At 39.7% G+C, this 26,392-nt stretch overlaps 1 protein-coding gene and 1 long non-coding RNA gene across 7 annotated transcripts in view; one reads left to right on the forward strand and one right to left on the reverse strand.

Annotated features, from left to right (window-relative positions):
• KIF2A (kinesin family member 2A) overlaps window positions 1-26,392 on the forward strand; it is a 103,482-nt gene that overhangs the window by 63,821 nt on the left and 13,269 nt on the right. For 2 of the 6 annotated variants that reach the window (XM_038402347.2, XM_038402349.2), the window contains exons 16-19: window positions 14,919-14,986; window positions 19,533-19,646; window positions 21,067-21,217; window positions 22,593-22,694. In XM_038402347.2, the coding sequence (XP_038258275.1) occupies window positions 14,919-14,986; window positions 19,533-19,646; window positions 21,067-21,217; window positions 22,593-22,694 (435 nt within the window). The remainder of the gene's footprint in view (window positions 1-14,918; window positions 14,987-19,532; window positions 19,647-21,066; window positions 21,218-22,592; window positions 22,695-26,392) is intronic. The other 4 variants (XM_038402348.2, XM_043515254.1, XM_038402351.2 and 1 more) reach the window with 2 other exon arrangements.
• LOC122460426 lies at window positions 176-9,842 on the reverse strand. The gene is made up of 2 exons (XR_006281723.1): window positions 4,067-9,842; window positions 176-3,856 (listed from the first exon to the last, which is right to left on the reverse strand). It is a non-coding gene; the product is annotated as an uncharacterized LOC122460426 (long non-coding RNA).

Consider the following 26,392-nt stretch of genomic DNA (forward strand, 5'->3'; position numbering starts at 1 on the left):
TTGTTTTTATTGCTTTGAGAATGCTGGAGTGGTTCTCATGATTCTTTGATCAGTTCTTTGTGATTTAATTGTGGATGAAACATTCATTTTTTTAATTTCAGAAATATATTCACTGTAAAATGAGCCTCTGAATGTGGGGGGTTTGGAAATTTGACTGCATGATATTTTTTTTTGTTTTTCCAATCACATAATTACAGTATTCCCATAATTAGGAATTTGAAGACCCTTTCATTATAAGCCACATATTTTTCAGGCACTTAACTTTTTATTTTGAATTTTCTCATCTTATTGTCAGCCTAAAGACAAGATGTTGGGTTTTGGGGTATTTTTTATATATGTAAGTTTTAAACAAATATTTTTAGCTGTGGTGTGTTTTTTTTTTTTTTTTTTAACAGTGAAAAAATGTTTTGTAGCAGTTATTTCTTGTATGCTGTTTTTGCATTTAGATTTTTTTTTTAAAGATTTATTTTTAAAACTCTGTATGGTTGATGTATTTGTGAAAATATTTGTAGAAACAAGGTTTATAAGTAACTGGAAAATTACTCATTTTTAACAAAGCAGAGAAATGGGAAAATTCCAGATATGTACAAATTGTACCACCTGTGAAGTAACGTATTATCAAATATAGTTTAAGATAGGACAGACCAATCAGCTGTTCAGCACCTCCACAAACCCTAGCCAGCCTTTCCTACCCTCGAAATAGTCTTTCTGTTTCTTATGACCACTCTTACTCCCCAACCATTGATATATTATGAATTAGATCCAGGGTTCTCAAACTTCATTACATCATGATCCCCTTCTGACAACAAAAATTACTACATGACTGCAGGAGAGGGGACTAAAGCCTGAGCCCACCCGAGCCGGGCTGCCCTGGGCGGGAGGGCCGATTCCAAAGCTGGGTGGGGCCTAAACTGAAGCCCAAGAGCTTCTGCCTCAGGCAAGGGGCCTGTAATCTGAGCCCCGCCAACCAGGGCTGAAGACCTCGGGCTTTGGTTTTGATCCCGGGTGGTGGGGCTCGGGTTTTGGCCCCGGGCCCTGACAAGTCTAATGCCAGCCCTGGTGACCCCATTAAAACAGGGTTGTGACCCACTTTAGCGTCCCGATCCACAGTTTGAGAGCTGTTGAGTTAGATCATGTCATTGGTGACACACTCAGGTCAGATTTCATATGCTCTAGTCTAGGACATCAACTTAATTTACTGTGCTCAGCTGAAAGTGCAAAACTGAAACTGATGCAGAGAATGTAACAAAGGGCTTGCCAGCCTTGAGAAACTACATCTGATGCTGTCTGTCTTCTTACCCCTATATTTTAAAATGGCATTGTAAAGGATGGAACAAACTTGCAGATATTTCTGCTAAGACTGTCTACACTGCTGTTTTCAGAATTTATACTTTCAAGCACAGTGTGTTCTGTGTAAAGGACGTAAAGTCCTAGTGTGTGAAAAATGTGAGTATGTAATGTAATGACTACATTTATTTGACTATAGAATACCGTGATCATGTGTGTCCTTGTCTCTCCTCTTTTTAAAATATATTTATTAAAAGAAGGAACTTCTAAAAACTGCTAGAGCAACTTTGTGATTATTTTACACACACACATGTCAGGAACTTGTAAGTTATGGTTCTCATAATAATTACAACTCTGATTAAAACTTTAGTATATGTGCAAAGTTAACACCTTATGCGGTATATAAGCTAGAACACATGGGTTGTCAGCTAATACAAACACACCTTTGATTTGCTGAGGCATAAGATTTCAAGTATTTTTAGCCTTACAGTATGGATTTATTGTTTTGTTTGGTTTTTAACAAAAAGTAAATATTTTAAAAGAAAATAGTCTCATTTTATTGATCATGTAAAATACTTTACCAAAATGTCACTTAAAAAAAAAATCCTGTCTGTTGGCAGTGAGAGAATCTTTTCTTGTAAGGAGATTAGTTTACAAGAGAAATAAATCTGTCTCAAATGTTCTAATTTGCCATTAGAATTCAAAACATTTTGCAAATGTGGGTTGTATATATTATCCATAAACTTCCATCTTAAGAAACATCTTGTATGCATGTGAATTCATGACTATCAGGTTCTTGAAATGTGCTAGTGCATACCCACTAGTTCATTTTCTCTTGCACAAATTAGCCGTGGAGGGCTGCTTTTTGAGCCTGAAAAGCTCTTTGAGTAATTCATGGATTGTTTTATCCAAATTGTCCTTTTATAGTTTATTAGGTTTTCTGTTATAATTTTTAGTACAGTATTAAGCCTTAGTGGGCCTAGTGTTTAAAATGTTCTCTACTGTATGTAGGAAATCAGAATGTGATCCAGAAGCTTCAAGAGTTGAAAAAGAGATGTTCAATGTGGACAGTTATGAGGTGGGACCTGTTTCGCTATAAAGAAAGCCACAGATGTAAGATCTGCTTAAAGATATTGTTTTGAGCTATCAGAGCTCAGAAGGAGAAGTTGCAATCTTACCTTGCAACCCTCTGAGAAGCAGAACTCTGGTTTGCTGGCACAGTACTCTTTCTAGTTTTCTTGCAGTACCTTGAGTATTTGGAAGTTGGAAACAATCCAACAAAATCTCCAGCTTCAAAGGAGCAACAGCGTAGCTCCAGACTTTTAGTAAGGGCATCCTCTTTGAGTTTGTAAATATTGTATTATTGCTAATCTAAGTGGGATATTAAGGGATGTGTGTGTATAAACATAAGCATATATTATTATGACTGTTATTATTAATTATATAAGAGAGCACTGGAATGTAAAGCCATTTTCCCCAGCTTTTGACTGCTCTAGAAGTTGTACTGATTATACCAAACTGACTGGCCCTCTGAAACAGCAAAGGTAGACTAAATCACAACGAGATATGGGACTTGTCTGGATTAGGATTTAAAGCTGCAATGTTAGCATGTTTTAACTAACGCATGCTAGCATATTTGAAAAGACTAGTGTATATAAGGCTCACTGCTTTTAACATGTATTAATTTATGTTCACATTAAAGCCACCACTGTAATTTAACTTGTTAAAGTAGCATGCCTTCACTGTGATAGCCTTTTTAAATGTGTGTACAGTATTAGCACAACATCATGGTTGCAGAACAGTATTTCCACTAACACTTGGTAACTTACTGATTTACAAATGTTAAGGGCTAAATATTTGAAGTTCCTGAAATAAGATGTATAAGGTAATAAGTCAAAAATCAGCGATACCCCTGGCTGTTACTGCTAATTTAATAAAAACATTAGAGACAAATTCTGCTACAAAAACTTCACATTGCACTGTATTTTTAAATAAAGCCAGAATGTAGATTTAAAAAAAAAATTATCTACCTCTTTTTAAATTCTTAAAGCAAAGTTATGGGTGATACTTAAATGAATAAGAAGCCAGTAAATTGAAAAGTTTTACGCTTCTAATTATGCTACATTGCAAAAATATTAAGTTAAGGCAAATTAACTATATGAAGTACAAAAAATGTTAGGTTTATGCAAGGATGCGAAGTTAGTTACTGTGGGAATATTTTAATTGACTGATGTGTGTGTTTTAAGTCTTAATGTTGCATTAATATAGTTGTTTTCCCTTTATCCCCTGTATTTTTAAAAGCAAGGAAGCAGAGCATTAATTGTTAATGTATAGTCAAACAAATGTGACTGTAAATTCAAATTAATACAGAGGACCATTAATTTGAATGTGCAGTCCGCACATTCTGGTCATAGCGCTTCAGTGTAGGCCCTTACTACACTAATGGGAGGGGTTCTCCTATTGCTGTTGGTAATCCATGTATCTGAGAGGTGATAGCTAGAATTGGATAAATAGAAGAATTCTTCTGTTGACCTGGCACTGTCTACATCAGGGATTAGGTTGATTTAACCTCTGTAGCATGGGGCATGGTTGACTTGAGGGAGGCTTCTCTGCTCCTTGAAGTCTTTGAACCATGATTTAAGGACTTCAATAGCTCAGACATAGGTGAGGTTTTTCATAGGAGTGGGTGGGTGACATTCTGTGGCCTGCGCTGTGCAGGAGGTCGGACTAGATGATCAGAATGGTCCCTTCTGACCTTAGTATCTATGAATCTATGAACTGCATCTTCGGGTTATGAATTTTTCACACCCCTGAGAGATGTAGCCCATGTAACTTGTCAGTGTAGACCAGCCCTTATTCACCAGTGAGAGAAACCACTCCAGTGTGGGGATCTCAACATTATCCTTACAAACCTGATGGAGCCCCTCCCTTTGAGCCTCTTTCTGAATGATCTTTACTCTTGTACTCGAGATGGCCATTTTAGTCACCATGACATCAGTTGGAACTGAACTCCAAGCTTTCAAGGTTAACCCTTCTTACACATCCATTCACAGAGATATGATGGTATAAAAACTTCATCCCAAGTTGATTCCCAAAGTTGTGTCAGACTTTCATTTGACTTAATTTATCCATTCCCCTCCTCCCCCTAAGACTCCTTACCTTTCAGAGGGAGAGAGAATTCCATACTTTGGGAGGGCCTTATAATATACTAACTTGACAGAACAAACCCTTTTAGGCTGTCTTCCCCCCCACCTCCGCCCTTCTTTTTTTTGCCATCTCCTCTCAAGAGAATTTCAAAATGGATTGTGCAGTGTATATCTGTCTGCTATTATAGGATAGTATGGCTTGTATACCAATTCCTTCATATATTAGAGCTCACTCCACTAGAGCACAAGCTGCATCCTCTCCATGCTTTACGATTTGTGTCTGAAATTTTGAAGGCAGCAACGTAGAGTTAATCCTCTTAATTTCATTAAAGCTATGCACTTCACCTGGCTGCTAGATCAGATACCAAATTTGATAGAGCAGCGTCAGTTGTTTTAGTTAAGTGACAGAACTCCTCAATCCCACCTAGAGTGGGATCCACACAGACACATACTTGAAGCAAAAAATGCTTACATTATAGTAACTGGTTTTTGATATGTTGTTTGTGTGGATCCCATAATGTGCTGTCCATCTCTGCTTTCCCACAGTCTTTCTTATCTGGGATTCTGAAATAGTGAGGGAGTTGAGGGATTGCTGAGGAACTTCATATCTAGGGAGGCACATGCACAGTGTGGATGGGGCCCAACACACATTTCTCTTCAGAATATTCTGATTTTGCTGCACTCATGGGGCATGTGAGCACCTAGAGTATGATTTGCATAGGCAACAACATCTCAAAGAACCACAGTTACTATAAGGTTAAGTAACCATTCTTTTCACACTCAAATAACTCAGAAAAGACTGAACAGATTAAATTAGATTTTGTTTTGCAGTCCTCTGCTGAGTAAGACCAAGTTTGAGGAAATATTAGCTAAGGGTAGCAGTTTAGGAAAATAAAAGCCTGATAAGAGAGACTTGGAACAAGCATGTCTTCTCCAATGCTGTTTACTGTCTCCATAATGTCAGCCTGCTTCCAAATCAATGTGCAACGATGGTTGTCGGTACATGACAGGTAACTAGATTGTAAATATTTATAATGTATTCAGGTCTCAAGAGGAATGATTCATCTGCTGCTGCCTATTGTTTCATTACTTTAGCAAGTTATAAATTGACAAAGCATCTTCTTTGGCATTATATTACACTAAGAACCTGTTGGTTTTGTCTATGTACTATGTATGTTATTTTGTAACTGAATGTCTTTGTCTCTCCTCTCTCATATCTGTATCTGTTGTTCATTTGTCATGTGGGAATTTAGAAATATGGGGCTTTTTGTAATGTTTTCGGGTTCATGTTTCCAAAGGAAATATGGAGCAGAATTGTTCTCCAAATGTAGCCATTCCAAAATGATAGAGAAAGGGTTTTTTTTTCCCTACCAACGAATAGAGTGAAGAGGTGTAGTTCAGGAACAAAGATTCAAAAACGGTAACCTAATGGAGTAAGGAAAGGTGCCTGATGATTTTAAGAAACGTGCTAACTTTTAGCTGGAACGTACTTGTGGGAATGTTTTTTTTTTTTTTTTTTTTTTTTTTTTTTTTTTTTGCAGTATTGGTCCCAGGATATTAGAAAGACAGCTGCTGTGGTGTAAGCTTGTCTTTCCCAACAGAAGTTGATCTAACAAAAGATACTACTTCATTAACCTTGTCTCTCTAGTGGGAAATTTTAACATTTATACCTACATATTGCAGCGTATGTAGTCCTCTGTCAAATATCTTCTGAATAGATTGATGGTAGCAAGTGAAAGAAAAACTAGAAAATCTTGCTGTGTGTGACGTTATTGATGTCTTCACTCAGTACTCTTTAAGAATGGAACATGTAAAGAAATGCCAAAGCTGTATTTAGGACAGTCTGAATGATACAGTAGTACATTCACAACACTCAGTTACTCAGCTCCCTTGAGATATTGGAACAATTGTCAGGAGAGGGCTTAGTCTGAACACAACTTGATGCAAGCTAATGCCTGATAACCCCTTTACACCGTAATGGCTTTGCAAGGATTTAGAAACTTGCAGATCTTGTTTGTTAGGTCCCATAGTAATTCACAAAGAAAAGCTTGTGGCAGTCATGTGATCTGTTTAAATGAATAATTTTTCTCTGTTTTTCTTAGCAACCAGTATGTACTAATATCAGAAGTTTAAATTTGATGTGGGATAGCAGGACTCCCTAGACTTTTCCACTCTTCCCTACCCCCATATTTTGCCATTCTCTGAAGTAGGAGAATTTTTTCTCAGGATGATTGCCTGTGCTTTTGTTCAATACACGATCTTTACTACACTACACTTCCTCTGTTTCAAACTGATGTTGTCTGGATTGGCAGAAAAATGTTAGTGTGAAGGATTGTAGACATAGTTGCCTTGAGTAGTCCCATGTTTACCTTTTCCCACAGCGCTTTGAGGGGCAAACTAGATAATCTGAAAGAGCTAGGACACAGTTATGCCACTAGTACCTGATTTAGCATAATTAAATTTACTGAATGTTGAAAAGATGCTTACAGCTGCAGTATTTTACTTGGATACTTAATTGGAAATTGAAACAAGAATAGGATCCAGACCTCTTTGTTTGATACTTAATTAGCAATTTAAATTTCTTTGTAGATAAAGTTCCCAATTCAGAAAGGCATCTCTGTTCAAGAAAGCATGTAAGCATATATTTAATTTTTAAACAGGCTCATGTACACTCCTGAATTGGGGGCCAAAATGAATCTCTCAAATCAGTACATCTGTCAGGTCACATGAGTGCTGAAACCGAGAACAGTTCTTTGAGTAGATCAGCCATGTGTTCCATCTAGGTGTGTGCACACCAGAGCTGGACAATTTTGCGTTGCAGAACCTGTGGTGGGGCGGTGCTCGTGTCTTGTGGCTATAACCCTTCCCTGGCTATATGAGGTGGCACTGCCCCAACCCCCTTTAGTTCTTTTTTACTGCTCAGGGCTGGAGTCAGAGGTCTGTGTGGTCTTAATCTCACAACTTCTCCATATTTTAGTGGTGTTTTTAGTTGTCTGTAGTTAGTAGTATCCTTAATGTTGGTTAGATTAGTGTTAGTTGTATTTAGTTAAGTATTCCCCTGTAATGCCCTCTCTGGGGTTTAAGCATTGTTGTCATGTAGCGGAGCAATTCCTAACAATGATCACCACGCATGGTGCTTGCTGTTCTTGAGTGAAGCCCATGTCAAGGAATGGTGTTTGGTCTGTAGATGATTTGGTCTGTAGAAACGGATTCAAGTGGCTAGGGATCTTTGCCTAAAACAGCACCTGCTCAAACAGGCCCTGCAGCATGCTTTGACACACAGATCCCTTGTCAGATCAGAGGTCACCCTCAGGTTCCGAGAATGCTGCTGCTTCGCACTCTGGAGCAGACACCTCTCAAAAGAAATGGAGGAGCTGTTCCCTGTTGAATGCATTGAGGGAAGGGTTGCATAAGATCAATTGAGACCACTCTGGGTTTCGTGGGGTCTCCTCTGTCTCCTCCAGGAAGATCGTGGACTGGCCTGGGGTTAGTGCCGGTGCACAGGATGGTGCGGGTGCCTCTTAACTGCTCCCTGGTACCAAGTTGGGAGGTTAGAGACCCCTGTAATGTTGACTCCGGTCCTGGCCTCAGGGCATCTTTTGAGTCTGGTATTGATGGCTGGCACTAACTGTTTCCACATCAGTGGCATACCAGGGGCTACAGACTTCCTCTGCCTTTTTGTTCCAACCTCTCCCTTGGTCCAAGACTTTGCAAGGGCTGCATCGTTGATAGCCATTGGCTGGACAGGCTGCTGAACCCTTGTGTCTGTTAACACCACAGCCCAATGTTTCCCTTCTACAGTCTATGGAAGCAGGGCCAGTACCGGCCTCAGTGCAAGGAACTCGGCACCAGGAAACTCCTTGTCACTATTGCAGTCAGCAACACAGATGTTACAGTGGTGGCTTTCACTACCGTCCACTTAGGCCCTGGCAGCTTTTTCAGTACCACTGCTGACTTTGGAGTCAACACCACTTCTGGCATTGGTGTACTTGATGCTGGCGGTACTGCTTCCATTATTGGTGCCGATCCCTGCCTCGTTTTGGGTGATAGATGAGTTAGGTTGGTTACTTGCTACCTCAGGACTAGCTTAACCTTTATCTTCAGAAATCTGAGCCACTTCAGCATTGAGGTCAGGATCTTTCTCCTGTTCTTCATCACCCGACCCACATTGGGGACCATTTATGGGGAACTACAGGCACCAGGATTGGTACTCGTCTCGCGGTCGGGATGGGGGTCCCCTGGCCTGGTGCCTACTGGCCACCAACGCCCTATCCCCTTACCAATGCCCAATCCTTCCTCTCATATGCATCACTCTGCACTTACTTGACTGGGTCACATCCTCAATACAGGAAAGTCAGCATTGGTTCCTACTCAGAAAATTGAGTTCATTGGGCCCTAATAGTCTGTGCGAGTTCGAGAGCATTCCTGCTGATTGACTGTGTGATCATTGGCCTGCAGAATTCAGCCGATGTTGGCTAGCATTGAAGACATCATGGACTGTTTGCTGCATCTTCAGTTGTTGGGACCTGCATTTAGCTTGTTGTGGGGCATCTAGTGGTGATCAAAGCCTTTTATCTACCCCTTCACATAAGATCGGTGTTTTTCAATGCCATAGTGGCAAGATCCTTGAAAGGAATTCTTTGTCTCCATCCACTGGTAGGGGAACTGGTTCCCTTGTGGGACCTTAACATGGCCTTAGCAGGTCTCAGGGGACTTCTGTTCAAGCCTCTGGCATCCTGCCCCTTCCTCTCTTATGTCAAAAAACTGCTTTCCTCATAGCAATAACATCTGTGAGTGTGTGAGTTGCAGTCTTTGATGGTGGAGTCTTCTTACGTGGAATTCTCCAAAGATGAAGTGATGTTGCAGCTACCGAAATTTGTGTCTCAAATGGTCTCTTGGTTTCATTTAAGCCAAGCAGTATATTTACTTGTGTTTTTTCCTAAATCGCATTTATTCCTGGAGGAGCAGTGCCTTCACACGTGACATGTCAGGTGATGTGTGGCCTTTTACCCGCACAGGACTAAACCCTTTTGGGCTTTGCCTCTTCTGTTTTATATTATATGCAGACTGTATGAAGGGACAAGTAGTCTCCTCACAGACTATCTCTAAGTGGATAACTTCCTGTGTCAAGACTGCATATGAAATGCACACTACATACAGGTCTGAGCCCATAGCGTTCTTAAGTGATGTCTCAATATTAAAGATTTGCAGGGCTGCCACATGATCATTGATACATATGTTTACAAACCATTATGCCATTACAGTGGCATCCAGAGCAGATGCAAATGTTGGGAATCAGTCCTGCAGTTCTTGTTTAAATAGACTCTGAGCCCCACCACCAGAGGGTACAGTTTGAGAGTCACCTAAGTGGAATACATGACTGCATCTATGCGAAGATTACTTTACTGTAACTGTTTCAGAGTAGCAGCCGTGTTAGTCTGTATTCGCAAAAAGAAAAGGAGTACTTGTGGCACCTTAGAGACTAACAAATTTATTAGAGCATAAGCTTTCGTGAGCTACAGCTCACTTCATCGGATGCATTTGGTGGAAAAAACAGAGGGGAGATTTATATACACACACAGAGAACATGAAACAATGGGTTTATCATACACACTGTAAGGAGAGTGATCACTTAAGATAAGCCATCACCAGCAGCGGGGGGAAAGGAGGAAAACCTTTCATGGTGACAAGCAAGGTAGGCTAATTCCAGTAGTTAACAAGAATATCTGAGGAACAGTGGGGGGGTGGGGTGGGGGGGGAGAAATAACAAGGGGAAATAGTTTTACTTTGCGTAATGACTCATCCATTCCCAGTCTCTATTCAAGCCTAAGTTAATTGTATCCAGTTTGCAAATTAATTCCAATTCAGCAGTCTCTCGTTGGAGTCTGTTTTTGAAGCTTTTTTGTTGAAGGATAGCCACTCTTAGGTCTGTAATCAAGTGACCAGAGAGATTGAAGTGTTCTCCAACTGGTTTTTGAATGTTATAATTCTTGATGTCTGATTTGTGTCCATTCATTCTTTTACGTAGAGACTGTCCAGTTTGGCCAATGTACATGGCAGAGGGGCATTGCTGGCACATGATGGCATATATCACATTGGTAGATGCGCAGGTGAACAAGCCTCTGATGGTATGGCTGATGTGATTAGGCCCTACTACAGGACAGGCCCAACAAAGAATATAACAGAACGCCACTAGCCATCACCTTCAGCCCCCAACTAAAACCTCTCCAACGCATCATCAAGGATCTACAACCTATCCTGAAGGACGACCCATCACTCTCACAGATCTTGGGAGACAGGCCAGTCCTTGCTTACAGACAGCCTCCTAATTTGAAGCAAATACTCACCAGCAACCACACAACAGAACCACTAACCCAGGAACCTATCCTTGCAACAAAGCCCGTTGCCAACTCTGTCCACATATCTATTCAGGGGATACCATCATAGGGCCTAATCACATCAGCCATACCCATCAGAGGCTTGTTCACGTGCGCATCTACCAATGTAATATATGCCATCATGTGCCAGCAATGCCCCTCTGCCATGTACATTGGCCAAACTGGACAGTCTCTACGTAAAAGAATGAATGGACACAAATCAGACGTCAAGAATTATAACATTCAAAAACCAGTTGGAGAACACTTCAATCTCTCTGGTCACTCGATTACAGACCTAAGAGTGGCTATCCTTCAACAAAAAAACTTCAAAAACAGACTCCAACGAGAGACTGCTGAATTGGAATTAATTTGCAAACTGGATACAATTAACTTAGGCTTGAATAGAGACTGGGAATGGATGAGTCATTACACAAAGTAAAACTATTTCCCCATGGTATTTCTCCCCCCCACCCCACCCCCCACTGTTCCTCAGATATTCTTGTTAACTGCTGGAATTAGCCTACCTTGCTTGTCACCATGAAAGGTTTTCCTTCTTTCCGCCCCCCTGCTGCTGGTGATGGCTTATCTTAAGTGATCACTCTCCTTACAGTGTGTATGATAAACCCATTGTTTCATGTTGTCTGTGTGTGTGTATATAAATCTCTCCTCTGTTTTTTCCACCAAATGCATCCGATGAAGTGAGCTGTAGCTCACGAAAGCTTATGCTCTAATAAATTTGTTAGTCTCTAAGGTGCCACAAGTACTCCTTTTCTTTTTACTGTAACTGTGGTTCTTCGAGATGTGATGCAGACATTCATTCCACAACCCTTCTTCCATCCCATCTGAATGTCTCTGGGCATTCAGTGTGAAGGAGCTGAGGGGAGTCTGGGTGATGACACCTGATCTAGCCAGAGGAGAGGCTATGGCCATGAGGTGTGACTGCCCCCCTCTACAGATGCTGCTAGGTAAAATTGTCCAATTTCGGTTCACTGGGTGCACACACACCCAAGTGTGCATCACATCTCGAAAAACCATGGTTACAGTAAGTAACTGTTTTTTCTACTGTTTCTTACAAAATCTGAAAGAAGGAAGAAAAAAATCTGGTAATTCATGCCAGGATCCAGTAAACTGGGCTTCCGACTTCCTTTTTCAGTGAGCCTGGCTTTTAAAAGCAAAATTCTGTGACATCTGGAAGAAAATCAACTAAAATTCCCCTCTATTTGATGGGGATTGGGGTTCTTTTATAAAGATTAAACTGAAATGTTCAGTCGAGAGTAACTCTGCATTGTACTTGTTATGTCAATTACTCCTGGAGGAATTCTGTGCCAAAAATTAAAAATTCTGTGCACAATATTTTAAAATTCTGCATATTTTTATTTGTCAAAATAAAATATCATGCCAGTTTCAATTATTTTGGTAATTTATTTCAAAATACCTGTCAGCAAGTATGTCTGTAACAATGTGGATAACAAAAAAGATTTAGGAATTATTTTTTAACAAATAGATTCCCTATTAGGCATATTAATATAGAACTTGGAGTAATAATTCATTTAAACTACAATACAGAAACGTATTTCCTGCATGCCTCAGAAGCAGTGCAAAGGCTTGGGGGAGTCAGGGATAACGGAGGAGCTGAGGGAGAAGGAAGTAATTGCTGGGAGGGAACCTGGAGGATTGTTGGGTGCGGGTGGGAGAAATATGGAAGAGGTGTTTTTGTTTTGTTTTGTTTTAGGCGGAATTATTAGGGAGTTTGGGAGCCTCCCCCATGCAGACTCTGGCTGATCCTTAGGCTCTCCCATTCAGTTAGGCACATCTGCCGCCATCCCCACATGTCCCCGCACCCCCCACTCAGCCATCTCCATGTGTCCCTGCACCCCCACTCAGCCACTTACTGTCCTCATGTGGCCCTGCACGCCACTGCTCCCTTTCCTCATGTGGCCGTGCACACTCAGTCAGCTATCCCCCTCCGTCTCCATGTGGCCCACTCCCATTCAGCTCCCAGCACAGTCTGTCTTCCTTGACTAGCCCTTCTGAACTCTAGTCTATGTGACTCCCCAGCAGCCCTGTGTGTCCTGCTGTCTGTCACCCCCCCCCGACCCTGTGCCTCCTCATCTGGCCCCACAGGCAGGGCACCGTGAGGAATGCATCCTCCCCTCCTCCCTATCTGCTGCTGACTGTTGTGGCCAGTGAGTCAGCTGCCCTCTCTGTTCTTGTGGCACAGCAGCCCCTGGTGGGCAAAAGGCATATCTGCAGTGCCTCTCCAGTAGAATGTATTTTCTGTGGAGAAAAAAAATCTGCAGGGTATATGAATTCTTCGCATGTGCAGTGGCACAGAATTCCCCCAGGAGTAGCCAATGTATATGAGAACCTAAACATGTAATATATAGGGTTGATTTTATTTGTAGGCTAGAGTTGCTCAGTGAGATGAAATTTAAGCACCAAAATTAGAATGCTAGGATGCTCAGTATTATGAGAGGGAGTGGGAGTAACATCCACCCATTTCTCAGGCACTCACCTAAAATCAGATTTTATGTTTGTAAATGCTGGGAATCTGAACATTAGGGAAGGCTTCTGAATGAAAGAGAACCATGGAGTCAAATGGATGGATCTCAAAAGCTGTGATGAGTTTAAAAATACAAAAACAAAAAAAACCAATACAAGTTGTTTGAAGTTGCAGTGCACGGCTCTGGTGCTGAAATAATGACGTAAGGTCAATGAGATGGACTTACTGGAAATGATAATGGTGTGTGTTTAATGCTGTTTTGTCAATTTCCTAAAACATGGAGTCTGTGGTAATTCCTCGTACCCCCTCCCCCCAGGCCGATCCACAGTTCATTAAAGGTTGCAGAAAGACTGACTTCAGTAGGCTTTTGGATCAGACCCCAAGCATTGTATGGGGTTCTGTACCACATCAGAAGAGCACTACAGGTCTAATGGTTCACATAGGGTGTGTAAATAAATACTTAGTGACATACAGCACTTTCAATTTGTTTCACTTGTTATTAGCAAATCCGGTATCCTTAACAGTAGTTGTCAGAGCAGACCACAGGGATGCTGGATAGGAGGGGAAAACCCAAATGGCAGTTTGCCATTGGAAAAATCTCTTCCAGATCCCAAAACTGGTGATCTAGCCCCAGGGATCATAGGAGACCCATTATATTAATTTAAGGGTGGGGCTGAAACAGGGGGCCCCAAATAGCTATTTGCCAGCGTAACAAACATAGCCAATCGTCAGGTCCTATTACCACCCCCACCATCTAATGGCAGCAGTGGTGGGTGGTCAGGGCTTGATGCAGAATGTGATAGCCTCTGCCCACGCCCTGTACTATGAAGAATATGGGGAAGAGGAAGGGGAGGAAGAAAGTGAGAGAAGCAGGCCCCACATCCACCCCCCCATACACATTCTAAAGGTAAGTGGGAGGGGAAAGTAAAAGGAACACTTGGCGCACTGCCCTAGCTGCTCCCAGTTGAGATCTTTACCCCTCACACCTACTGAGGGTGTCCCCACTGCTCCCGGCCACATCAAAGCCTCACCCTGGCTAGCAGGGTGACCATTTAAGGTATGGAAAATATACCTTTATAGGGAGAGATGATAGATGGTCAATCAATTTGGTTTATCCAAAAGAAGGTTAAGAAGTGACTTGATCACAATCTACACATACCTACATAGGGGAGAGATCTCTGGTAGTAGACAGTTCCTTAATCTAGCAGAAAAAGGCATAGTTTGATCCAGTGGTGAGAAGCTGAAACTAGATAAAATCAGGCTAGAAATAACATGGAAATTTTTAGCAGCAAAGATAACTAATGATTGGAATAATTTATCTTGTGATTGTGGTAGATTCTCCATCACTTTGAAGTCTTCAAATCAAGATTGGGTATTGTTTTAAAAGATGTGCTGTAGCTCAGCCAGAAATTATGGGCTTGATGCAAAAATTACTGAGTGAGTTTCTTTGGCCTGTTTTATGCAGGAGGTCAGATTAAATTTATCATTATGATCCCTTCTGGCCTTAAAAATCTGTTAATCTATATGAAATCTGAAGTGCAAGGTAAATTTATTAAATTCTGCAGTGTTGTTATTTTTACAAAAAGTTTGTTTTGTTTTCCCCAGATTGCTACTATCTCTCCAGGGATGGCATCCTGTGAAAACACTCTAAATACACTGAGATATGCAAATAGGTATGGGAAATATTTTATTTATAGCTAATTTAGCTGTTGTATTAGATCTCTGAATTGTGGTGTTCTGTTACTGTGTGACGTACAGTTATTTTAGGCATTTTCTAATTGTTTTTAGTATGCTTGCATTTCTTTCTAAAACACAGACCAAAAGACTGATCCAAGCATTATTTGAAGTTAATTTCACTCTTGTGAAAGGTAACAAGTTAACAGCACTGGAAACTGAATTCCAGTATTTATTGGTAGACAGGATGACAACAGTGTGTAAGCACCTTCACACTGACCAATATACTTCAATCCTGTTCTGGAGGTGTCACCTTTTGGGGTAAGAAGACAGCTTCAGTCTCCATGTGGATTCTGTCCTTGAGGACCTCTGCTGAGATGGTCAGTTGTAGCGTTTACACTTTTTCACTAGGAATTGAGACCCTGTTGCCGTGAAAGGCATAGTATTGCTTTCCAGAACCTGAGTTTCCAGGCTGGTCTATAATAGAAAATGTTGCTGCTTTAACTGTATTGGTATAATTACATCCACAAAAAGCCCCTAGTGTGGATGCAATTATACTGGTGTAGAACTGTCTGTACTAGGGTTTTTACTGGTGTAACTATAGACGTGTCTACACATACATCGGTGAGTAGAGTACAGACCCTGCATGCTCAACTAGCACAGGTATAGGTGAGGCACTGCTTAGGGGAGTAGAATACGGACAGGCCATAACCTTAGGGTATGCTTGTGATGTCCTGCTTAGGACACCCAGAGCTGTGAGCCACTGTTGCCGCTCTGTCTCTTTGGAAGTAGTGACTCTAATGATTTCTGAGTGTGTCCAGTGGGAGGGACTGGACGCTTCAGGGAGACATCTCTGGGGACCATGGGAGATGGGGTTCCCTGATTGTTACCTGCAAGGCAAGGTAGATCTTGAAGAGCTGGCTGACAAGCCAGACAGGTTCATGTGTCAGCGAACTGACACACAGCTTGGCAGAAGCAAAGCTCTCACTCTTGCTAAGGCAGAGTGGTAACTCAGTTGCTCACAGCTCTGGGAGTCTTGAGCACAACGTCATAGTGTTCCCTGCATGGCTTTCTACATGTCCCCTGCTATTTTTAGCAGTGTAGTCTCCCGCTGCTGGAGCTTTTTCCTGCTGCAGGGAAAGACTCTGACAGCTCCCTGCTGTCGGAACCTTACCCTGCTCCCTCTCCACTGCCAGAATCTTTCATTGCCATGTGTATCAACATACTGCAAGTGTAGACAAGGTCTGTATCAGCAAAAAATCACACCCCTCACTGATATAGTTATAACACTCAAACTTTTAAGTGTAGACCAGCCCTTCTAGATTCCTCCTTTTTCCCACTATTTCTGTTTTTATTTTTAAATTTTCTTCCCGTCAAGAAACAAAAATGCTTTTTACATGTTTCTGGTTGGAGTATGGATATTCTGTATTGCTTTAATTTCCTCGCTTTTACTTTTTTGACACAAGTACAGAAGTATGCAATACAAATAGGATTTTTTGTCACCTGTAAATTTAAGTTTTCTTCTAAACTTGATAACTTGATCGGTAAATGCATAGAATAAAGCTGTTGGGCATATATATTTTAACTGTCAAGAAGTGGGGAGGTAGAATTTTTCTTATTTTTATACTACTCCTTTTAGAAGAATTGGGCATATAAGTAGACATGAGTAGTCAGGGACTTCTCAACTGCATAGTGTTTTTTCCATAGTTAGCAAAAAAACAAAAACAAAAACAAAAAAAAAACACCTTTATAGATCTAAGAAACGTTTTAAAGTTACTGTATATTTGAGTATACTGCTGGAACAAGAACTCTGAAATAACTGTTCAGCGGTAAACATATGAGATCATTGAAGATCTTTACTTTTTCATAATTCAGGGGAGGCAGTTAATTTGTGTTCTATTTCAAGCATATAAAACTGTCCCTGTGCTTGTGATGCTATTATGTTTTGCAAAAATAATGCACTACAAGCCTGTAATGTGTTTTTAATGTTTCTGTAACAAGTTTCTTAGAGAACTTGGTTAACGTTTTCGAGAGACCCATATACTGTACAGAAGTATTAATTATATTTTTCTTTGTATGCCAAAATCTAATATGTACCTAACAACATTTGTAGACTTTGTCCATACGTTTAAATCTTGCACTTGCCTTTGTATTTTAACTCTTGAATGCTCTTTTAGCAATGTGCCATTTTCATATCAATTTTAGGGCTGTCAGTCAATCACTCATGCGATTAACTCAAAAAAAAATAATCATGATTTAAAAAGTATTGTGATTAATCACACTGTTAAACAATAGAATACCAACTGAAATTTATTAAATATTTTCATGTTTTTCTACATTTTCAAATATATTGATTTAATAGAATACAAAGTGTACAGTGCTCACTTTATATTATTTTTATTACAAATATTTGCACTGTAAAAATGAAAAATACTATTTCTTTTGTTTATCAGTTCACCTCATACAAGTACTGTAGTGCAATCTCTTTATCATGAAAGTGCAAATTACAAATGTAGATTTTTGTTGTTGCTACATAACTGCTCTCAAAAACAAAACAATGTACATCTTTAAAGCTTACAAGTCCACTCAATCCTACTTCTTGTTCAGCCAATTGCTAAGACAGATAAGTTTGTTTACATTTACAGGAGATACTGTTGCCTGTTTCTTATTTACATCACCTGAAAGTGAGAACAGGCGTTCTAATGACACTTTTGTAGATGGCGTTGCAAAGTATTTGTGCCAGATATGCTAAACATTTGTTTGCCCCTTCGTGCTTCGGCAACCATTCCAGAGGACATGCTTCCGTGCTGCTGATGCTCGTTTAAAAAAATAATGCATTAATGAAATTTGTGACTGAACTCCTTGGGGGAGAACTGTATGTTTTTGGCTCTGTTTTACTTGCATTCTGCCATATCTTTATCTGTTATAGCAGTCTCAGATGATGACCGAGCACGTTAGTTTTAAGAACACTTTCACTGCAGATTTGACAAAATGCAAAGAAGATAAGATTTCTAAAAATAGTTACAGCATTCAACCCAAGGTTTAAGAATCAGAAGTGCCCTCCAAAATCTAAGAGTCCGAGGTGTGGAGCATGCTTTCAGAAGTCTTAAAAGAGCAACACTCAGATGTGGAAGCTGCAGAACCCGAACCACCAAAAAAGAAAATCAACCTTCTGCTGGTGGCATCTGATTCAGATGATGAAAATGAACATGCATCAGTCCACTCTGCTGTGGATCGTTATTGAGCAGAACCCATCATCAGCATGGATGCATGTCCTAAGAATGGTGGTTGAAGATGAAGGGACATATGAATTTTTAGCGCATCTGGCAAGTAAATATCTTGCAATTCCGGCTACAACAGTGCCATGCAAATGCCTGTTCTCACTTTCAGGTGACATTATAAACAAGAAGCAGGCAGCATTATCTCCTGCAAATTGTAACCAAGTTGGTTTGTCTGAGCAATTGACTGAAGTAGGACTGAGTGGATTTGGAGGATCTAAAGTTTTACATTGTTCTATTTTTCAAAGCAATTATTTTTTTTTGTACATAATTCTACATTTGTAAGTTCAACTTTCATGATAAAGAGTACTTGTATGAGGTGAATTGAAAAATACTATTTCTTTTGTTTCTTACAATGCAAATATTTGTAATCAAGAATAAATATAAAGTGAGCACAGTGCACTTGTATTCTGTGTTGTAATTGAAATCAATATATTTGAAAATGTAGAAAACATCCAAAAATATATAAAGAAATGGTATTCCATTATTGTTTAACAACGTGATTAATCGCAATTATTTTTTAATCGCTTGACAGCGCTAATCAATTTATAAATAAGTGACTTCCTGTGGATATTATATAAACTCTACACACACTAAATAGTAATGTGTACGCAGTTTACAATATGCATAAAACTGGATAGTATGTAGTTTGAAGGTTTCAGAGTAGCAGCCGTGTTAGTCTGTATTCGCAAAAAGAAAAGGAGTACTTGTGGCACCTTAGAGACTAACAAATTTATTAGAGCATAAGCTTTCGTGAGCTACAGCTCACTTCATCGGATGCATCCGATGAAGTGAGCTGTAGCTCACGAAAGCTTATGCTCTAATAAATTTGTTAGTCTCTAAGGTGCCACAAGTACTCCTTTTCTTTTTATGTAGTTTGAAGTAATTATAACTGTAGTCACTTAATATTTTGAAAGGAGCAATTCCATGGAATATTCCTCTCAGGCCAAATTCTGTTCATTATACCAATGTATACCAAAATAACTCCACTGAAGACAGTGGAATTATTACAAATTTACACTGCTGTAAATTAGCAGAAATTGGCCAGTTGAATTTTCTTAGAAACATGCTTGAAACTCAAATTTGAGGAAGGCCTAAATATCTCACCACTGTCTCTAAACATGTTTAATCTTAAAAACAAACTGCTTCATTTGTTTCATTCTTTTCAAAACTATAAAGGAGAATGCTAAATGAAAAGTTGTCATTTTAATTAATGTCTTTACAAGAACACTTTCTTTTAAAATGCTGCTGTGTCTTGCTGCTGCAGAGTAAAGGAATTTGGAATTAGTCCTTCGGACATTCCCTTCTCACAGAGTAGTGGCAGTCGCTCTGATCTCTCTCCTTCCTATGAGTATGACGACTTTTCTCCTTCGATCACCAGGTCTACTTCATTCTATACATGGAATCTTTATTTTAAGTTTTTCTGTTTAGCTGTATAATTTTACAGACCCAAACCTTCATTTATTCCCTTGCCTTGAGTCATTGTATACTTTGTTTTCGTCCTGTTTGACAGGTGATGGTACTGCATGGTCTGCAATCATCTTTCCAATTTTTGTTCATTTTTCTTAAACATTTGAATATTTCATATTCAGGCTTGCTTTTCCCTTCATACATAAAAATGGTGATGTCACCTTTGTAGATTTAGTGGATTGATTCTCATAAGTCTGTTCAGAGTAATTCTAACTCTGTGAATTTTATTACCTGATAAAAATAAAAGGAAATGTAATACCTTCGTTATTTTCATTAGTGTAGTGAATCCTACATATACTTGTGGGAGTTTTTGGTGGTGGTGGTTTTTGTTTTTGTTCTTTTACTCCATATTAGCAAGTTGTTAAGGTTAGTTATTACTGAAGGATATTTGTCTAACCTTTTTGGTTTTATTTGCAAATTTGGATTCATTTAGTTCATAAACTTTTTTTAAAGTGACAGGTTTCAGAGTAGCAGCCGTGTTAGTCTGTATTCGCAAAAAGAAAAGGAGTACTTGTGGCACCTTACAGAATAATAAATTTATTTGAGCATAAGCTTTTGTGAGCTACAGCATCCGATGAAGTGAGTTGTAGCTCACGAAAGCTTATGCTCAAATAAATTTGTTAGTCTCTAAAGTGCCACAAGTACTCCTTCTTTTTTTTTTTTTTTAAAGTGGACATCCTTGCTTGAAAGGATGATGTCAGCTGCTATTTTCTAAAGTTCAACTTTTCTAAGAATCTCAAAGTTGAAATTGGTTTTAATTAATGATCTGTCCATTCTTTGTGGACACTAGATTGTTTTGTTTGTTTGTTTACTGGCAGTGATTTGTTTTTTAAAGTCAAAAAGTGCTGAATCATTTATTAACCAAAAAGATGCACACAAAGATAGAGAAATATATTGGCCAGATTTTGGTGTACAATCTGTGAAGCTATATTTACACTAATGATTACAACTATTATTGACTTGTTATACAGTTCTTTAATGTTTATGGTTAGGGTTGTTTTTTCCCTTCTTGTACCTGTTTATTACAAAGACAGTCTTGCATTCACCATCTTTAAATCTAAACTGGATGTTTTTCTAACGGATATGTTCTAACTCAACCACAAGTTATTGGCCTTGATGAAATTCTGTGTCCTGTGTTTATATAGAAGGGTAGACTAGATGATCACAATAGTCCTTTTTTGGCCTTAATATCACATTAAATTTGTGAAGTTGACATCACCTTTATTAAATGAATTAAATTGCATCTGAATCCATAAGCGCTAATTTATTTTTGCTATTTTAAATAGAGCATCATTTATTTTAAAATCTTTTTTTTTTTTTTATGATTGTAGGGTGAAGGAACTGACAGTTGATCCTAGTGCGGCAGGAGATATCCGTCCAATTATACACCATGCTCCAAATCAAATTGATGATTTAGAGACACAGTGGGGTGTAGGGAGTTCACCTCAGAGAGATGATCTGAAACTTCTTTGTGAACAAAATGTGAGTAGCTTTCATCATTTTAGGCGTGTGTGGATGTATAATATTGTCTTTGAATTCAACAGTAGATCATATCCTGAGTAACATATGTTTATAAGGCTACTAGCTACTTGGTTGAGTATAGTTAGCCTCTGGATTCTTTCAAATTGTCATAAAGTTAATGCTAATGCTAAAAATGTGTTTTTGGGGGTTTGCTTAGTTTTAGATTTGTTCTGTTTTCCTTGCTGTTAAAGACACTTCAGTAGCGCTGCCTGTTTGTTTTGGAAGTTGCTGCTTTTTCTCTGGATAGTTTTTCCTAGCATGCCTTCATCCCATATTAGGCAACTGGCAGCATTCTGTAAAGCCCTTTCTTTCCATTATTAAGAACATAAGAACGGCCATACTGGGTCCGACCAAAGGTCCATCCAGCCCAGTATCTTGTCTACCGACAGTGGCCAATGCCAGGTGCCCCAGAGGGAGTGAACCTAACAGGTAATGATCAAGTGATCTCTCTCCTGCCATCCATCTCCACCCTCTGACAAACAGAGGCTAGGGACACCATTTCTTACCCATCCTGGCTAATAGCCATTAATGGGCTTAATCTCCATGAATTTATCCAGTTCTTTTTTTAAACCCTATTATAGTCCTAGCCTTCACAACCTCCTTAGGCAAAGAGTTCCACAGGTTGATTGTGCGCTGAGTGAAGAAGAACTTCCTTTTATTTGTTTTAAACCTGCTGCCCATTAATTTCATTTGGTGGCCCCAAATTGCTTCTAGGGCTCTCATTATTACTACTCCAGATATTTCCCTTTCATGTAAATAGTAAACGTAAATGTTTCAAGTATTTTTTTTTCTTTTTCCCCCACAAGGCAGGCCAACTTGCATTTTTCCATGCTTAATCTTATTCTGCTTTATGCCCATGTTTCTAAATTCACTGCTACAGTAGAGTTTCCCTCAGCGCTGTAGTTGGAGGCTGCCTTAGGATCGGGCTTGACTCCCTCTTCAGGAACAAAACCCAGATCAGTCTGCCTCATGTCTTTAATTACGAGCGGTTTCCTGACCCACCATCTTTCTTTGAACTACAGAGCATAGAGAATACTTTAGAATGATTCTGAGAGATTTTCTATACTTTGAAACTTGCAGACATAACATAACTATTCCAGAATAATTATTCCAGAATAATTATAATGATCATTATTACAGTATAAGACGCCATGTGGATGGTCTTATTCCAGAATAGATTTATTCAGGCATAAGCTTTTGTGGGTAAAATACCCACTTCTTCAGATGCTCTATATATTTCCCTTTATTATCTTGGGATTGGATGAAACACCTATTTAATTTATTAGTTTTAAAGCAAAATTCATCAAAGAATAATAAACTTTATTATTTTTTCAAGGAGGAAGAAGTTTCTCCACAGTTGTTTACTTTCCATGAAGCTGTGTCACAAATGGTAGAAATGGAAGAGCAAGTAGTAGAAGACCACAGGGCTGTCTTCCAGGTAAAATATTGATCACTGCATTGTATTAATCAAATAGCTCACACTGGCCAGAGAGAAGTTCAAAATCTTTGGACATAAGATATCACGTGGTATACTAGTGCAGTCAGACCTTCACAGATTTCTGAACACAATTCTTACGGGCAAGGCCATTGTGGCAAGATACAGAGCCAGAATCATATATAATGCAACCTGTCCTCTAACCACCAACTCCTTTGTCACAGTGGCAAAGGAGAATCATACTGCTATATTGTCTGTGGAAACCCAGTGTAACTTCTGTTGTTTTCTTTTCAGAAGCTGATAGTCTTCAAGAAGTCATGTTACCATAGAGCAGTTACTGTTCTTTTTTTTTTTTTTTTTTTTTTTAGTATTGAATTAATTCTTCTGCTTTGGTTCCTTTCTGGTTTTGGCCATGCCTTCCAGTGTTAGTGGCTGCATGTTTCAGGGATGAAGCTTATTTGGCACTAACCCCACAATCTGAGCTTGAAATTTGACTGACTAATCAAAAGACTGTGTGTACAAACCAAGGCTGATTATAGACAATGACTCTCCCACCAGTGTCCACAACCAACTAATTCAGAGGCTAGTTTCATCAGACAGACCTGCCTCTAGTTGCATGACTAGTTATTTTATGTGGGAGCTAGGTAGGTTGGTTCTTTCACCACAAGCCACTCCATTTAGAAGAATACCACCAAGCACGTGGGGTCCTGATTGTGACTAGGGCTCATAGGCACTACTGAAATACAAATAATGAGTAGTAATAATAAAATGCCAGCTCTCAAGGCCTCTAGATCAGGTAAGGAAAAGTCTTCAGGCGGGCTTGAAACCAGATTTACCTACTCCTAAAGAAATGGTCCTGGTTATGCTGAGCAAAATGTTGACCATCTATCTGCTTTTTCTGGGTTGTGGTTTGCCAAGGATTCCCACCTCCAGTTGTTCAGAGGAAAGATGGGTACTGCATTTTGTGGACAACCTTTAACTATGACGGAGTTGATTTGCATCATTTATATTGCTTAGTTGCAGAAATTGCACTTCCCATACTTGCGTTCTTTCTTAGTTTTTGCTGATCCAGACACTTTTCCTATGAATGGATGGTTTTTTGGTTTTTTTTTTTTTTTTTTTATTTGTTGGGATTTTTTTTTAATGTTGTATATTGGGTATATTTTGTGAATGAATGTACATTGTAACAAGCTAACCCTGATTTTCTTGCTACCAAAAATCCCCCTAAAAACATTGAGCTTTGTGTTTTGTTTAAAGAATGTAGCCAACTTTATGTTGGATAGTGCTCAATGTAGTAATGAGTATTCAGAAGTTCCCTATTAAAATATTCCTTTGCAGATTGTGTCTGATTAGAATAATCCTCGTGGCCATTGAAAGGTAAAATATTTTTAAAAAGCTTTAACGTGATGTAGGTATATTTTTGTTAAGATAGTAGGTTTTAGAAGAGATATGGAAATGTATTTATTTTGATTTGCCCAAACAAATTAAACAAGCGTCTATTCTGCGCTGTAAGGTACTTTTATAAATTTACTTTAAAAACACAGTGGATACAAATAACTTCACCTTGGGCTCAAAACATTAGACTGTAGGAAAATTTTCAGAAGTGTCCCATTTTCAAATGTGAAAGTAGTAGTAGTCAGAAGTAGTCAGCTAGGAGCATAACTCTCATTGAAAGCCACTGGGATTTAGGAGACTAAGTTCCATTTTCAAAAATGACTCATGCAATTAGTCTCAAGTCACTTAGCACTTTTGAAAATTGTACCTCTTGTCTAGCTCCTTCCTCCCCGAAAGCCTGAGGTAGATGGGTTTTGTGGTGTGCCCTCATGATTGAACAGTTTGGGCTACTGAGGATTGGACTAGGGGACAGGGAAAGAATTCATTCCAATGTTGTGGGTCCATCCTCCAGAACCCCCTGTCAGCAGCTTTCTCTTTTAAACTGAAATGTTTTCAGCTGGAGTGCTTCTCCTGATCATAGCTGAAGCAGGATCTCATTGGGAGAGGGGTAGTCTCCAGAGTAGACCAGTTTAAGCCAGTGAACCCCATTGTCCCCAGCCATAGGACAGCTTTGCACTTCCAGAGTGTTTGAAAGTTGCCCTAAAGCTGGCTTAGCCACCCCTAAAGGTCTCCCTCAGTGTAGGGCAGCGGTTCTCAAACTGTGGGTTGGGACCCCAAAGTGGGTTGGGTCTCCAGAGCTGGTTTAGGCTTGCTGGGGTCCGGGGCCAGAGCTGAAGCCTGAGCCCCACCACCCGGGGCCAAAGCTGAAGCCTGAGGACTTTAGTCCTGGGTGGCAGGACTCATAAGAACATAAAAGCGGCCATACTGGGTCACACCAAAGGTCCATCTAGCCCAGTATCCTGTCTTCCAACAGTGGCCAATGCCAGGTGCCCTAGAGGGAATGAACAGAACAGGTAATCATCCCGTTGCCCATTCTCAGCTTCTGGCAAACGGAGGCCAGGGACACCATCCCTGCCCATCCTGGCTAATACCTATTAATGGACCTATCCTCCATGAATTTATCTAGTTCTTTTTTGAACTCTGTTATAGTCTTGGCCTTCACAACATCCTCTGGCAAGGAGTTCCATAGGTTGACTGTGCATTGCGTGAAAAAATACTTCCTTTTGTTTGTTTTAAATTGCTGCCTATTAACTTCATTTGGTGACCCCTAGTTCTTGTGTTATGAGAAGGAGTAAATAGCACTTCCTTATTTACTTTCTCTACACCAGTCATGATTTTATAGACCTCAATCATATTCCCCCTTACTCATCTCTTTTCCAGTCTGAAAAGTCCCAGTTTTATTAATTTCTCCTCATACAGAAGCTGTTCCATACCCCTAATAATTTTTGTTGCCATTTTCTGAACCTTTTCCAATTCCAATATATCTTTTTTGAGATGGGTTGACCACATCTGCATGCAGTATTCGAGATGTGGCGTACCATGGATTTATATGGAGAGGCAATATGATATTTTCTGTCTTATTATCTATCCTTTTCTGAATGATGCCCAACATTCTGTTTGCTTTTTTGGCTGCTGCTGCTGCACATTGAGTGCCTGTTTTCAGAGAAGGGGAGGGATAGCTCAGTGGTTTGAGCATTGGCCTGCTAAACCCAGGGTTGTGAGTTCAATCCTTGAGGGGGCCATTTAGGGATCTGGGGCAAAAATTGGGGATTGGTCCTGCTTTGAGCAGGAGGTTGAACTAGATGACCTCCTGAGGTCCCTTCCAACCCTGATATTCTATGATTCTGTGACTCCAAGATCTTTCTTGAGAGGTAACAACTAATTTATACCCCATCATTTTATATGTATAGTTGGGATTATGTTTTCCAATGTTTATTACTTTGCATTTATCAACATTGAATTTCATCTGCCATTTTGTTATCCAGTTGCCCAGTTTTGAGATACAAAACTGCACAAGATAGTTATCGTTGGATCATCTGCAGAGGACCTAGATCTAGGGTGACCATATTTCTCTAAACTGAAACTGACGTTGCTGCTTGTCACCCGTGCCCCCACAAATGTTTTTCCACACCCCCAGTGAGCCAGGTAGCAGAGATGGGGGCAGAGGGAAGAGGAATGGATACTGAAGTCAGGCTTACTGGCCTTTAATTGCCAGGATCACCTCTGGAGCCCTTTTTAAAAATTGGCATCTCATTAGCTACCCTCCAGTCATTTGGTACAGAAGCTGATTTAAATGATAGGTTACA

Source organism: Dermochelys coriacea, chromosome 5, assembly GCF_009764565.3.
Source record: "Dermochelys coriacea isolate rDerCor1 chromosome 5, rDerCor1.pri.v4, whole genome shotgun sequence".
NCBI lineage: Eukaryota > Metazoa > Chordata > Testudines > Dermochelyidae > Dermochelys > Dermochelys coriacea.